Genomic DNA, 16,664 nt, shown 5'->3' with positions numbered 1-16,664 from the left:
TTCAATTTCTTGTATTCCTTCTACTTTTGCATGCTTGCTTCCATCCTCTAAGCCATTCCTGCCCTATAAACCTTGAAAACACTTAAACACACATATCACGACATCAAATGGTAATAAGAGAGGATTAATAATTAGCAATTTCAAGGCCAAAGAAGCATATTTTCAATCAAAGCACAGAATTAGGAAGGAAAATGTAAAACATACGAAGTATATGAATAAGTGTGAGAATAGTGGATAAAATCTACTAAATTAAGTACAAGATAAATCCTAAAAATGGGGTTTATCAGAGGCCCTGATTGGACACAACTATTTGAGATTATGTGTGACGCCTCCAATCATGCTGTAGGTGCCGCGTTTGCACAGCGCGAGGGTAAGCTCCCTTATATTATTGATTATTCTTCAAAGACATTGGATGCGGCGCAATCCAACTACACCACTACGGAAAAAGAGCTTCTAGCAATTATTCATGCATTGGATAGGTTTAGATCCTATTTGCTAGGCTCAAAAATAGTGGTGTCTATGGATCATGTAGCTTTAAAATATTTGTTGATAAAGAATGAGTCGGAATCTAGGCTCATACGTTGGATCTTGCTCTTGCAAGAGTTTGATGTTGAGATTAGGGATCGAAGTGGGTCACAAAATCTGGTTACAGATCATGTGAGCTGCCTTGAAAATCTTAAGTATGACCAATTTCCGATTGACGATTCATTTTCTTTGGATGGTTTGCATGCTATTTCGAATAGCTTTCCTTGGTTTGCACCTATGGCGAATTACTTGGTTGCCAATATCTTCCCTCCTAACTTTTCAAAACATCAAAGAGACAAGTTGAGGAGTGATTCCAAGTATTACATTTGGGATGACCCTCACTTGTGGAAACGGGGGGTAGACCAAGTGATTCGTAGATGTGTTCCGGAGTCCGAATTCCAACCTATTCTTGAATCTTGTCATTCATCCGAGTGTGGTGGTCACTTTGACCCAAAAAGTTTTAGATTGCGAATTCTGGTGGCCAACATTGTTCAAGGATGCAAACTAATATTGGTTGTCATGTTACCAATGTCAAAAGTCAGGAAATGCATCCCAAAAGGATGAAATGTCTCAACAACCAATGTTGTTTTATGAAATCTTTGATGTATGGGGCATAGACTTTATGGGACCATTTCCTAACTCAAGTGGATATCTTTACATTCTGTTGGCATTTGATTACATATCAAAGTGGGTGGAAGCGATTCCTACCCGCCTTGATGACGCTAATATTGTGGTTTCTTTAATTAGAAACAATATTATATGTCGCTATGGGTCGCCACGAGCAATCGTGAGCGACCAAGGTACTCACTTTTTGCAACAGGAAGATGGAAGCATTACATGATAAACCACTATTTTATGGTTTATCTTCTGTTTAATTGAGTGGTTTCATCAAGTCTTTACCTACTTATTCATATGATTTGCATGATTTTACAATCCCTTCCTAGTTTTGTTTTATGGTTGAAAACTTGCTTCCTAGAGATCTTTAATTAGTATATTTTAATTCTCTTTTATACCATTCGATGCTGTGATCCGTGTGTTAAGTGTTTCAGGCTTTATAGGGTAGGAATGACTTAGAGAATGGAGAGGAAGCTTGCAAAAATTGAAGGAACACAAGAAACCAAGGAGATAACCAGCGAGCACCGATGCACATGCATGGCTCATGCGAGCGCACGGAATGGAGAAATTTGAAGCGACGCGTGCGCGTGCCTGACGCGTACGCGTGACAAGGAAATTCGTCAAATGACGTGCACGCGTGACTAACGCGTACACGTGACATGTGCGATCTGCAGAAATAACAAAAAATGCTGGGGGCGATTTCGGGCCGAGTTTTGACCCAATTTTCGGCCCAGAAACACAAAATAGAGCCAGGGAACCTACAGAGACTCAACATACATTCTCATTAGCATAGTTTTAGGTTTTTAGATCTGAATGTAGAGAGAAAATTACTCTTCCTCTAGGTTTTCTTTACATTCATAGTTTATTAGTTTTATGCTTTTGCTTTTGGATATTGAAGAGTCATCACCTCCGTTGAAGATACTATTCTAATTTGTTTCCTTACTCTTTTATTTATTCCATATTCTTAATTCTTGTTTAAAGTTAATATTGGATTATTTTCATGGATTGTTAATGAAAATGATTACTTTTAGTTTTAATTAAATTACAGTTATTGTCTATCATGTCTTTCTTTTACTCCCTTTTTAATTCTATGCAAGTAATTTTCATGTCAATGGAGTAGATTCCCAAGTTGACATGGGGGTTGATTAAAAAGAGACACTTGAGTTAGAATGCTTAAGTGATTAGTTAAATTAGAAGTTGTTGGCTAATTCTGTATTTACTAACGCTAGACCTTCCCAAGGGAGAGGACTAGGATTTGCGAATAAGAGTTAGCTCAATCACTTGACTTTTCTTTATTTAGTAAGGGTTAACTAAGTGAAAACAACAACCTCTTTGTACTACACTTGAGAAAATTCCAACAAGGATAGAACTTTCAATTAATCATTCCCCCAGTCAAGGATTTTTAATTAGAATATATATATTTCTCTTTTAAATTACAATTATTTATTTTCTGTCATTCAACTCTCAAAATCCTCGGAAAACTCCTGATTAATAAATTAGCACCCTTTCTAGCAATTCGTTGGGAGACGACCTGGGACTCATACTCCCAGTATTTTTATTCTAAACTTTTGTGACAACCTTTCTAAATTGATGAGGTGAATTTTAGCTGGTTAAGAGCTATACTCGCAACGCTGTTTTTATATTATAATCTCTTAATTGGGCTAATTTCTGCCACGCATCAATTTTTGGTGCCGTTGCCGGGAAGTTGCAATTGTGTGCTGAATTATTAATTAGTGTACATATTTTTATTTTATTTGCATATTTTATTTTATTACCATGAGCTGTATGTTTCTTTCATTGAATGACGCGTTCACTGCCTGATCCGAGCTTAGCCGCATTTGATCCTGAAATTGAAAGAACTCTTTCACATATTAGGCGAGCTCGGTGTTGGTTAGCCTCTGAGGGTGGTGAAGTGATTGTTATAGATTCACCAGTCTCATCTGAGGGCGAATCTGAACCGCCACCTGAGGAGGAAACAAGCTCCTTTACTACTGATTCAGTTGATTCACGTGTAGATAGAATGGCTGCACCTAGGAGGATTACTCTCCAGGAAGCTGGAGCTCCAGATTTTACACTGCAGCTGTATCAAGTGCATCATCCAACTCTGGCTGTAGATTTTGAGCTGAAGACTGCACTAATCAACTTGATGCCCAAGTTTCATGGCTTACCTGCTCAGGAGCCTATCAAGCACCTAACGGATTTTCAGACAACCTATTCTACTGTAAGGCGTCATGGTGCAAATGAAACTTCTATTCTGTTAATCGCCTTCCCGTTTTCTCTTGAGGGAAAAGTGAGGGAGTGGTACTACTCCCAACCTGAAGCAACTGTTACCAACTGGGATACGCTCAGGAGAGAATTCCTGGAAAAATACTTTCCAGCTGAAGTTACAGATAGATTGAGGAAAGAGATCTCTTGCATTGTTCAAGGTGAATTAGAGACTCTCTATGAGTACTGGGAGCGCTTCAAGAACCTTCTGGATGCATGCCCCCATCACATGATTGACAGGCTAGTGTTGATCAGCTACTTCACTCAAGGCATGAAGCCTCGTGATAAAACTACACTAGATGGTGCTACTAATGGTTCTCTGAAAAAGTACAAGACCGCAGATGAAGCATGGCAACTGATCAGTGACTTAGCTGAGTCCACTAGGAATCACAGGCATAGGAACAGCCACTCAAAGACTGTTGCAGAGATTTCCTCTAGCAGTGAGACTACTGCTCTTACACAGAGTATATATGAAATGACCAACCTACTGAAGCAGATGCAGTTGAATCAACAACAAACTCAGCCTTCCCCACCACAACAAAGCCAACAGTTAGTCCCCCAAAGAGTATGAAGAATTTGTGCCGATTATAGTCATTATACTGATGAGTGCCCGCAGCTCCAACAAGAAGACAACACTGTGGCAGCCACTCATAACTTCTATGACCGCCCGAATCAATGATACAATCAACAAGGCGGTAACTACAACCAAGGTGGGAACTACAACCAAGGTGGGAACTATAACCAAGGATGGCAGGACAACTCCAACCAGGGTTGGAAAGATAATTCCAACCATGGCTGGAGGGACAACTATAATAGAGGAGGCAGAGACAACAATGGAAATCAGAGGTGGAATAACAACAACAGACAGCAAAATCAGAACCAGCCTTACAGAGCACCTCACCTGAGACAGTCCCAAGGACCCCAGCACAACCAACAACAAGTCCCTCAGATCACTTATCCTTCTTCCTCATCAAATGACAAGATGCTTCGTTCTCTTGCACAAGGACAACAAGACATGCAGACTACACTGAATTCTACTCTAAATGGTCTGAATGCCACTTTACAAGCTCTCGTCTCCCGAATAGATTCATTACCTACTTCCACCAACCAACCTTCAAGCTCCAGTGGAATTCTTTATCAACCCCTACCTAACCCCAAGGGTGGCATCAATGCCATCACTTTGAGGTTCGAAACCACACTGCCAGAGAGGAATCAGGAGGAGTCAAGCCCACTAGAACACGCCCCAGTTGAAGACTTAGTTGAAGTGGAAGATGCTGAAGAGGAAGAGGAAGTACAAGACAAGGTTGAAAAAGAAGTAGCTCAGCAAGGGAATGGAGCACCAAAGGATGCAGAGGCTGCAAGTGGCACCATTCCTATCCCATTTCCACACCTTGCAAGGAAGTCCAGGAAGCAGATGGAACTTGATCCCAAAATGGTAGAAATTTTCAAAAAGGTTGAGGTAATTGTTCCCCTTTTTGATGTTATTCAACAAGTACCTAAATATGCAAAGTTTTTGAAAGATTTATGCATACATAAAGAAAAATTAATGAATTAGAAACTATTCCTTTAGGTAGTTCTATATCTGCTTTAATGGGAGGTATACTTGAAAAATGTAGTGATCCAGGTCCATGCATGGTTAATTGTACCATTGGAGGTGTAATATTTTCTGACTACATGTGTGATTTAGGAGCGTGTGTTAGTATAATGCCATTGTCTATATATGATGCTTTGAGGCTCCCTCCTTTAAAAAGGTCGGCAACTCGTTTTGTGTTAGCAGATAAGAGCATTATTACAGTAGTTGGAATTGCTGAAGATGTATTAGTGAGCATTAAGGGGCTCACATTTTCCATTGACTTCTATATCTTGGAAATGCCCCCTAATGACTCAGGAAGACCATCATCAATCCTGCTTGGAAGACCATTCCTGAAGACTTCGAAGTTTAAGCTGGATGCATTCTCAGGAACTTACTTCTTTGAGATAGATGGCAGAGCAGTGAGTTTCAGTTTAAATGAAGCTATGAAGCACCCTCTGGAAGATTATTCTATCTTCCAGTGTGACATCATTGATGAAAATGTAGCTGAAGTTCACCAAGAAGAAGTAGAAGAGAAGCACAAGGAGCAAGGTCCAAGTGTGAGGACTCCCTCTGAACATAATGAAGACACTTTACCAATATCACTAGCCCCGAATGATCCAGAGCCTAGCCATGAGCAAAAATCGGAATTAAAGCCTCTTCCACCCCACCTCAAGTATGCTAAACTTGAGGATAATCAGAAGTTACCAGTTATCATTGCAAGGGAACTCACTTCCCAACAAGAGGAGCAGCTGCTTAGTGTTCTGAGAAGATACAAGAAAGTAATCGGGTGGAATTTGGCGGATATAGTAGGCATCAGCTCTCAAGTTTGTGAGCACAGAATATACTTAGAAGAGGAATCAAAGCCTGTCCATCAACCCCAAAGAAGATTGAATCCAACCATCTTAGAAGTTGTCAAGAAAGAAGTGACCAGGCTACTTGAAGCAGATATTATCTACCCCATCTCAGATAGTGAATGGGTCAGTCCAGTACAAGTGGTGCCCAAGAAGTCTGGAGACACAACAGTAAAGAATGAGCATGGAGAGCTCCTGACAACTGGAGTGCATAATTCATGCAGAGTTTTCATTGATTACAGGCGTCTCAACCAAGCTACTCACAAGGATCATTACCCCTTGCCATTTATTGATCAGATGCTTGATCGCTTGTCAGGTAAATCCCATTACTGCTTTTTAGATGGTTATACAGGCTATTTCCAAATTTATATAGCTCCTGAAGATCAGGAAAAGACTACTTTTACATGTTCCTTTGGAACGTATGCATATAAGAGGATGCCTTTTGGCTTATGTAATGCACTGGCTACTTTCCAAAGATGCATGATGAGTATCTTTTCAAATCTTATTGAGAATTGTATGGAAATTTTTATGGATGATTTCAGCATATATGGTGATTCCTTTAGCCTTTGTTTGGATAGTTTAGCTAGAGTATTAGACAGGTGTGTTAGTTCAAACCTTGTATTGAATTTTGAAACATGTCACTTTATGGTAAAACAAGGGATTGTTCTAGGACATGTTATTTCTAATACTGGTATTTCTGTAGATCCAGCAAAGGTAGATGTCATTTCTAGTTTACCTTACCCCTCCTTCGTGAAGGAAGTCCATTCGTTCCTTAGCCATGCAGGTTTCTACAGGAGATTCATTAAGGACTTCAGTAAGGTAGCATTGCCTTTATCCAAACTACTGCAAAAAGATGTTGAGTTCGAGTTCAGTGAGGATTGCATGTAAGCATTTGATAAGCTAAAGATCGCCCTGACTCAAGCTCCAATCGTGAGAGGACCAGACTGGAGCCAGCCATTTGAGATTATGTGTGATGCCTCCAACCATGCAGTAGGAGTAGCGCTGGCTCAGCGCGAAGGTAAGGATCCTTTCGTAATTGCTTATGCGTCTAAGACCTTAGATGCTGCTCAGTCTAATTACACTACTACTGAAAAAGAGCTTCTGACTATTGTTTTTGCTCTGGATAAATTCTGAGCCTATTTACTTGGTACTAAGGTGGTAGTGTACTCAGACCATGCAGCTCTAAAATATTTATTAGCTAAAAAAGAGTCTAAACTAAGGCTAATACGTTGGATACTGCTGCTGCAAGAATTTGATTTAGAAATTAAGGATAGAAGTGGTAACCAAAATTTAGTGGCAGACTACTTGAGTCGCCTTGAGCACATTAAGGATGACTCCACTCCTATTAATGATGCTTTTTCATTTGATAGCTTGCATGCAGTATTTGAAATAGTTTCTTGGTCTGCACCTGTAGCTAATTATCTAGTTAGCCATACTTTCCCTCCTAATTTTACTAAGCATCAAAGGGACAAGCTGAAAAGCGAGTCTAAATATTATATATGGGATGAGCCATACTTATGGAGGTGTGGTTCTGACCAGGTAATTAGAAGGTGTGTGCCTCAATCAGAATTCCAGTCCATTTTAGAGGCCTGCCACTCTTCTGAGAGTGGAGGACATTTTGGCCCTCAAAGAACAGCTAGAAAAATATTATACTGTGGATTTTGGTGGCCTACTATTTTTAAAGATGCTGCTACTTTTTGTAAATCTTGTTCCCCATGCCAGAAGTTTGGTAATATATCCAAGAGGGATGAATACCTCAACAGATTATGATTTTCTGTGAAATTTTTTATGTTTGGGGCATTGATTTCATAGGTCCATTTTCAAACTCTAGTGGTTACCTTTATATACTGTTAGCTGTAGATTATGTCTCTAAATGGGTGGAAGCAATTCCTACCCGTACTGATGATGCTAACACTGTTGTTTTCTTTATTAGAAACCATATTATTTGTCGCTTTGGATCACTATGAGCAATCGTGAGTGATCAAGGCACTCACTTTTGTAACAGGAGATTAGCAGGATTACTGAAGAAGCATGGGATTGTTCACAAAGTAGCAACAGCTTACTATTCCCAGACCAATGGACAAGCAAAGGTATCTAACAGAGAAATAAAATGTATTCTTGAGAAGATCGTAAAGCCTCATAGGAAGGACTAGAGTGCCAGGCTACAAGATGTGCTCTGGGCATATCAAACAGCATACAAGACACCCATTGGGATGAGCCCCTTCCGCTTAGTGTACGGAAAGGCTTGCCACCTTCCAGTAGAGGTGGAACACAAGGCTTTCTGGGCTGTGAGGGAGTGCAACATGAATTTTGAGGAAGCTGGTGCTGAAAGGAAGCTGCAACTAGCAGAATTAGAGAACCTTCACCTAGAAGCATATGACAACTCCAGGCGATACAAAGAGAAGATGAAGATTGTCCATGACAAGCACATAAAAAGGAGAGAGTTCAGACCAGGGGAGTCAGTTCTTCTTTATAACTCCAGACTGAGGCTCATGCCAGGCAAACTGAGATCAAGATGGGAAGGTCCCTACAAAGTAGAAAAGGCAGAGCCATACGGAGTTTTTCACCTGCGTCATCCTTCTAGCTCTAAATTCATCAAGGTCAATGGACATCGCCTAAAGCTTTATCATGGTGAGAAGATGAAGGATCACAAAGAGCTAGAGGTCTTCCTCTTGGAAGACCCACCAACAGAAGCAGAATGAGCCCGAAGACCGTCCAACTTAAGGACGTAAAGCAAAGTGCTAGGTGGGAGACAACCCACCATGGTATGATCGTTCCATTTCAGTCTTAGTTTTGTTTTATTTTATTCTACTTTACTTTTCTTAGTGACTCTTTTCATAATCTCTGCATATAGTCTGCATTTGCATTTGCATTCTGCATAAAAAAAACAAAAAAATTTGCACGCGACGCACAAGCGTCGCTGACGCGTACGTGTCATTAGTGCATTCGGAGCAAAGAAGAAAAGAAGCTGAGAGTTACGCGAAAGCGTGGCTGGAGGTGTGCCTTAGGCACAAACACGCCCACGCGAACGCATCCCTGACGCATCCGCATCACTTGAAAAATCAGCCTCCCACGCGTGCGCGTCACTCACGCGCACGCGTGACCCTACAAAATCGACGTAAAGAGGTGTATGGCAGAGACTTATGATGGAGTGGGGCTGGAATGGTGCTGGAAGCACAAACCCCATCACGCGTACGCGTCACCCACGCGTACGCATCATTTTTCAAAATAAGGCCATTCATGACGCGCACGCGTCACCCTAAATTTTGGCAATGTGCGTATAAAACAGAGAGTTATGCGTGCGCGAGGCTGCACTCGCGCCAATAGCACAATTCAGGTCACGCGTACGCGTCACCCACGCGTACGCATCACTTGAAAATATACTAACCCACGCGAACGCGTTCTCCACGCGTCTGCGTCGCCTACGCCACAGTTTATCCAGATCAGCGCCAGAATTCCTATCTTTTCTTCCCTAATCCTAATTCCGTCTTCTCTCTTCTTATTTCTTTCTTCTTCTTTCTTTTCTCTTTATTCTATCTTACTTTCTACTATTTTCTCCCTCCTTCTTCATCTTCTTCATCAAGGTTATTTTCTTCTTCCACTTTTATTCTTCAATTATTATTTTAATTTATATTTTCTTCTTTTTTTTTTTTTTTTACTTTCATTATCTATGTTTCCTTTTTCTTTCTTCTTCTTTTTACATTATTTTAATTGGTGTTAGAAATTTAATTGGGTGATTGTTTTCTTCTATATTTTGCTTGTGGATTATTAAGGAATTGTTTGACAATTATTATTAATTATCTTAGGGTGCTTGCATGTTCAAATTCAATACTTTCAATAACATATTTACCATGCATGCTAAGTGTTTGTGAAAAAGCCCGTATGGCATTGTGCATATTTAAATACTCTATCCTTCTACAATAATGCCTATTTTTTTTCACAAAACCCCTTTTTATATTTTATTGATTGAATATAATTGTCAATACAAACAGATTGTTAGTTTGAAACACTTGATAATCAAATTGGGCAATCAATGCTTGATCTATGCTACTCATGCCTTTGCCAGCATGCCAATAAACATCTTGCATCTACTTGCCATAACATGCACTTGCTATATTTCCATTGATGAACTTTTCACATGTAGTCGCGACCATGTGTTAACGACATCCTTCTTTACCGTGCAATGATTATCACGTGTACCATCCTCTTCCTTGCTCTAACCCTTAGCTTTAAATGTTACTTATTTTTTTCCTTTTCAGGATGGCCACCAAGAAGGGTAAAGAGAAAGCTACTCCCAAACCACCGACAAGGAAAAGAACAAAAAGAGCACTAGCTGCAGAGCCATCTTCAACAGCAGTAAAGCCCTCAACAAAGCGAGTCAAGAGGATCATCAAGGTCGATGAAAAGGAGAAAGCCTTTCCAGCAAAGGACGAGCAGATGTTCCCCATCCTGGCTGAGAGAAACTACAACAATGAGCACCTACTCATCCTCCCAAACCACATTGATGAATTTGTTGAGCCCCGAATTGAACGAAGACAATGGGATTCCTACGGAGACAGCCACGGCAGGTCAATCTTTCAGGGGTAGTTGAATTCTACTCAAATTTTCACATGCCAACCCTGCAGTCTGTCTATGTCCGTCAGAAGCAAGTCCCCATAACTGAAGAGGCCATTCAGTAAGCTTTAGATCTTCCCCCTGCTCCAGAAGGATTGGACGCATACCAACAAGCCTCTTTCAAGTGCCAGACATACCAATTTGACTGGGACACCGTTCTCAGAGCTATCGCACAACCTGGCAGCAGATGGATCTATGGATACCATCGATCTCGCCCTAAGGGATATTGGCTTTAGCACTCACCTTGGATGCTCGAGTGTGGGCACAGATTATGTCCTACTACGTCTTTCTAAGCACTCACGAGTCCTCCTTCACTGCAGACATGGCTGTTCTACTCTGGTATATCCTTACAGACCAGCCTCTCAACTTACCAAGACACATCCAGAATGCTATGGGACACGTACAAATTGCGGGCAACCTACCTTTTTCTGCCTTGGTTTCAGATCTAGTCTCAACAGCCGGAGTTTCCTACAGAGCTGGGGACACCAAGGCCATGATTCCACGGGATGATCAGTACGTCCCTAACGGGAAATACATCAGACCTCCAGCAGTAACTATCAACTGGAGCATAGAACCAGTGGAAGATGTCCCTCCTCCTTCCACATCACAAGAACCTTCAACAAACCAGCTACTCCTACAGATAATTCAGAGGTTAGACCGGCTTGACCGGCAAGGAAAGCGAAGATAGCGCCGTAACAAGCGCCGATTTACATACCTCAAGGAGCTACTTGTTGGTAACCACCCACCTGAAGAAGACCCAGACACCCCGGACTCCACTTCATTTACCAGCACAGGGAGCCATGACGGTCCTGATTGTGGAGATGCTGCTACCAGCCCCCTTTGTTCCTGACTGATGGCACCGAGGATGGTGCCAAGCTTTAAGTGTGGGGAGGTCGGTCAGTACCTGACTTCCGGAGGTAATTTCTCTTTCTTAACACCAATAAATTATTTATTTTTCTTTTGTTTAGGATATGATAGATTGCATAGTAATAGGTATTTGTATGCATGTTCTATTTGGTTGAAAATTAATATGTTTCTTTTCAAGACTCTATTTTGAAAATTTCACTAATTTAAATCAAAACTTTTGTGTTAAAACCTGTTTGAAGACTGTAAATTGGAACATGGTTTAAAGCTAGAACACACAACCTGTGAGACTTGAGCTTAATTACATGGTTACATTATTTAACCATAATATTTTATTCTTGTGTGTTCTCTTCTCTATGATTGTAATCTATATTTTGTTCCATCCTATATGTCCAATATTTAATGTGTTATATGCATGCATATGAATGAGGCCATTATTTTATTAGCTCACTTATCCCAAATAGCCTACCCTTTTATGTCACCCTTGTTAGCCACTTTGAGCCTTTCTATCCCATTTGTTCTATATTTTACCACATCACTAGCCTTAAGCGAAAAAAAATTAAATACCCTAATTAAATCTTTGGTTAGCTTAAGATAGAGATTGTGTGTTAACTAAGTGTGGAAAAATTGTGGAAACATGGGTTAATAAGGGAATATGTTATGTTTTTAATTAATTGATAAAATATTGGGAATTTTGGTACCTACTCATGTAAGACCAGAAAAATTAAAAATCCATGTGCATTGATAATGTTATGTTTATTTTTATGCTTCAATATATATATATATATATATATTCAAAAAAAATCAATAAATAAGTAAATAAATAAGGGGACAAAATTATCACAATGCAATGTTAAGTTAATGAAAAGATCAATGCATATGTGATACAAATTAAAAGAAGAGTTGATGCATGAGTATGTAATGCAAAAGTGGAATTTTGGGTAGCTAGGCATGAATTTAAAAGTATATAGAGTATGTATAGGTGAAGGCTTAGGTTGATCAAGGATTCAATTTATAGCTCACTTAGCCATATATATACCTTCACCCTTACCTTGGCCCCATTACAACCTTGAAAAGACCTCATGATATTTTCATTGGTACATTAAATACTTGTTGATTGGGTAGGTGAAGAACAAAGTGTGACTAGGGAAGAGTAGAGTGATTACCCTATACACTTGAGTGATTAGAGTGCACATATACTATCAGTGAGGGTTCAATACTTGATTCTATGTTCCCTGCTTTCATGAGCTGTCTTCTTACAAGTTTACTTGTTTGTTTTTACTGTATGATTTTAATTAGTGATATTTGATTTATATTTGTCTTGAAGAACTTATTTACTTTTAAACCAAGTAGGCAAAAATCATTTTAGCATATAGTTGCATTCATAGGTTGCATTGCATTGCATGAATCTTACTTTCCCTTATTTAGTCTTTTAATCTCCTTGAGCTAAGCATGAGGACATGCTAATGTTTAAGTGTGGGGAGGTTGATAAACCACTATTTTATGGTTTATCTTGTGTTTAATTGAGTGGTTTCATCAAGTCTTTACCTACTTATTCATATGATTTGCATGATTTTACAATCACTTCCTAGTTTTGTTTTATGGTTGAAAACTTGCTTCCTAGAGATCTTTAATTAGTATATTTTAATTCTCCTTTATACCATTCGATGCCGTGATCTGTGTGTTAAGTGTTTCAGACTTTATAGGGCAGGAATGGCTTAGAGAATGGAGAGGAAGCTTGCAAAAATGGAAGGAACACAAGAAACCAAGCAGATAACCAGCAAGCACGCATGGCTCACGCGAGCGCGCGGAATGGAGAAATTTGCAGCGACGCGTGCGTATGCCTGACGCGTTCGCGTGGATTGGAGTTCTGCAAGATGACGCGTGCGCGTGCCTGACGCGTACACGTGACATGCGCGATCTGCAGAAATAACAGAAAATGCTGAGGGCGATTTCGGGCCGAGTTTTGACCCAGATTTTGGCCCAGAAACACATAATAGAGCCAGGGAACCTGCAGAGACTCAACAGACATTCTCATTAGCATAGTTTTAGGTTTTTAGATCTAAATCTAGAAAGAAAATTACTCTTCCTCTAGGTTTTCTTTACATTCATAGTTTATTAGTTTTATGCTTTTTCTTTTGGATATTGAAGAGTCATCACCTCCGTTGAAGATACTATTCTAGTTTGTTTCCTTATTCTTTTATTTATTCCATATTCTTAATTCTTGTTTAAAGTTACAATTGGATTATTTTCATGGATTGTTAATGAAAAGGATTACTTTTAGTTTTAATTAAATTGCAGTTATTGTCTATCATGTCTTTCTTTTATTCCCTTTTTAATTCTATGCAAGTAATTTTCATGTCAATGGAGTAGATTTCCAACTTGACATGGGGGTTAATTAAAAGGAGACACTTGAGTTGGAATGCTTAAGTGATTAGTTAAATTGGAAGTTGTTGGCTAATTCTGTATTTACTAACGCTAGACCTTCCCAAGGGAGAGGATTAAGATTTGCAAATAAGAGTTAGCTCAATCACTTGACTTTCCTTTATTTAGTAAGGGTTAACTAAGTGAAAAAAACAACCTCTTTGTACTACACTTGAGAAAATCCCAACAAGGATAAAACTTTCAATTAATCATTCTTCTAGTCAAGGCTTTTTAATTAGAATATATATATATATTTCTCTTTTAAATTACAATTATTTATTTTCTGTCATTCAACTCTCAAAATCCTCGAAAAACTCCTGATTAATAAATTAGCACCCTTTCTAGCAACTCATTGGGAGACGACCTGGGACTCATACTCCCAGTATTTTTATTCTAAACTTTTGTGACAACCTTTCTAAATTGATGAGGCGAATTTTAGCTGGTTAAGAGCTATACTCGCAACGCTGTTTTTATATTATAATCTCTTAATTGATCTAATTTCTGCCACGCATCATTACTCAAGCGATATGGGGTACTACACAAGGTTGCAACCGCTTACCACCCCCAAACTAATGGCCAAGCGGAGGTATCCAACCGAGAGATAAAGCGGGTTTTGGAAAAAGTGGTGAACCCACAAAGGAAAGATTGGAGTTCTCGGTTGGGTGACGCATTGTGGGCGTATAGGACGGCCTATAAGACTCTACTAGGGATGAGCCAATTTCAGATTGTCTATGGGAAGGCGTGCCACCTCCCGGTTAAAATTGAACATAAGGCCTATTGGGCGGTCAAACAATGCAACATGGACTTCACCAAGGTGGGCATAGTAAGGAAGTTGCAATTAGAAGAACTCGAATGTCTTAGGATGGAGGCCTATGAGAATGCAAGGATCTATAAGGAGAAGACTAAGGCATTTCATGATCACTATATCCGAAGAAAGATTTTCAAGAGGGTGATGAAGTTCTTCTATACAATTCGAGACTTAGGTTCATGCCCGGAAAGCTCCGTTCAAGGTGGGATGGCCCTTTTAAAGCGAAGGAAGTGAAGCCTTATGGAGTGGTTGAGCTATTCCACCCTCAAAGTGGTGCAACATTCAAAGTGAACCGCCACAGGGTAAAGAAGTATCATGGTTATAAGTCACCAATGGAATTGGAGGTGTTCCTTCTTGAGGATGCACCCAAAGGAGGAGAATCTTGAGCTCATGACCGTCCAACTTAAGGATGTTAAAGAAAAGTACTAGGTGGGAGACACTCCACCATGGTATGATCCTCCTTGTGCATATTTTCATGCATGTAGTTTTAGAGTCTTTGTTGGATTTTGTTGAATTTGTTTAAGTGTACTTGATATTTGTTTGATTTTGTTGAGCTTGTCGGAGTCTTCATGAGGATTTCATTTGATCTTAGTTTGGTTGAATTGGTAATTTTGAAGAAAATACTTAATTTTGATTATTGCATGAAATTTTAAGTGTTTTTGAAGTATCTAGCTTAAATGAGTTCCAAGATTGTGTTCTAATTGCCTTTCCTCATGTTTTGAAAAAAAAAGGATCGTCCCACGCGTAAGCGTGGACGACGAGTATGCGTCGATTTTATTGCTGAAACTCCTGGTACAAAAACCAGAGAGTTGCAATGGAATTGTGCGGGAGGGGTGCCAAAAGCACAATTGCTCCCTACACATGCACGTCTGCTGACGCCTACGCATCCCTGAGTTTTTCGCGCATCCACGCGTGAGCGTGGGCGACGCGTACGCGTCGTTGGCTGATCTTGGAACCCCTGGTACAAAAACCAGAGAGTTGTGCCGGTACTATGTGAATTTCATGCGTGGAGCAAAATTGCTCCCCACGCGTAAGCAGGGATGACGCGTACGTGTCTATCGCTCTTTTCACCATCCACACATACGCGTCGGTCACTCTTTTCACCATCCACGCGTGAGCATGGGCGACGCGTACGCGTCACATTACCGATGCAGCAAAAGTGCAGCGCGCCCTGTTCTCTCTCTTTCTTCTTTTTCCTTCTTCTATTCCTTCCTCCTTTTTTCTTCCTTCTCCTTACCACCTCTTCTCCACCCATAACCACTGGCGACCTCAACCACCGGTGACCACCACCTCCGGAGGTCCCACATCTTCTCTCTCCTCTCTCTTCTTCTCCTCTTCTCACCTACACTCAACCTCACCTTCTTCCTCCTTTCAAGGTCATGTTTCTTTTTTTTTTCTCTTTTACTTTTCAAATTCCCTCTTTTTAATTGCATTTTATCCCTCTACTTTCTTTCTTCTTAGTTGCAATTTGATTTTGTTGTTTATAATTCATTTTTGTTTCTTTTCTTTCTTTTTATATTCTTCCATGGGTGTTGAATCTTATTTACTTTTTGAATTGGTGGATTATTTCTTATCTTGGCTTGTTTGTGTTATGGTAGATGACATTTTATTTTGGGGCATATTCCCCTTAGAATTCCAAACTTGCTTGTTATTTACACTTTGCATACCAAGTGTTTGTGAAAAAGAGCCAATGGCATCTTTGTTCATTATTGACCTTTTTCTTTCAACTTAGTGCCTCGTTTCACAACACTTGCGCTACATGAGCATTGAGCGTCATTTCCATGATTTTTCATCATCAAATTCTCATTTTTTGTGGTTTGCTATGCTTGTAGCGCCATGCAAGAATGAGTGGTTCAATACTCTCTAACCCCACATTCTTCAATTTCTAGACTTCATTGTCTTGGAGTTAGTTGAGCCAACATTTTTTCTATGACTTCCACCATTCTTGCATGTGTTTGTCATTGTTGTTATCGATGCTTGAGTTTATTCTTCTCATGCTCTGTATTTGCATGCTTCTTTCACTCTCGCATCTCATGCTAGTGATGTGCCTCCCTGATCATTTTGTTGTCTTACTTACATGTAGTAGCTACCATGTTTTTAAGACACTTCACTCCTTTGCGGCATT

At 39.9% G+C, this 16,664-nt stretch overlaps 1 protein-coding gene and 1 non-coding gene across 2 annotated transcripts in view; one reads left to right on the top strand and one right to left on the bottom strand.

Annotated features, from left to right (window-relative positions):
* LOC148546497 (uncharacterized) overlaps positions 1-16,664 on the top strand; it is a 32,370-nt gene that overhangs the window by 7,386 nt on the left and 8,320 nt on the right. The window contains exon 2 of the mRNA XM_088499226.1: positions 3,156-6,291. Within this exon, the coding sequence (XP_088355352.1) occupies positions 4,996-6,291 (1,296 nt within the window). The 5' untranslated portion in view covers positions 3,156-4,995. The remainder of the gene's footprint in view (positions 1-3,155; positions 6,292-16,664) is intronic.
* Positions 3,533-3,636, bottom strand: LOC148546498 (small nucleolar RNA R71). The gene has a single exon (XR_015900971.1). It is a non-coding gene; the product is annotated as a small nucleolar RNA R71 (small nucleolar RNA).

Source organism: Arachis ipaensis, chromosome B9, assembly GCF_059453495.1.
Source record: "Arachis ipaensis isolate K30076 ecotype BB chromosome B9, ASM5945349v1, whole genome shotgun sequence".
Classification (NCBI taxonomy): domain Eukaryota; kingdom Viridiplantae; phylum Streptophyta; class Magnoliopsida; order Fabales; family Fabaceae; genus Arachis; species Arachis ipaensis.
Note: the sequence above shows the minus strand (reverse complement) of the source record. Positions and strands in the feature narration are given on the sequence as shown.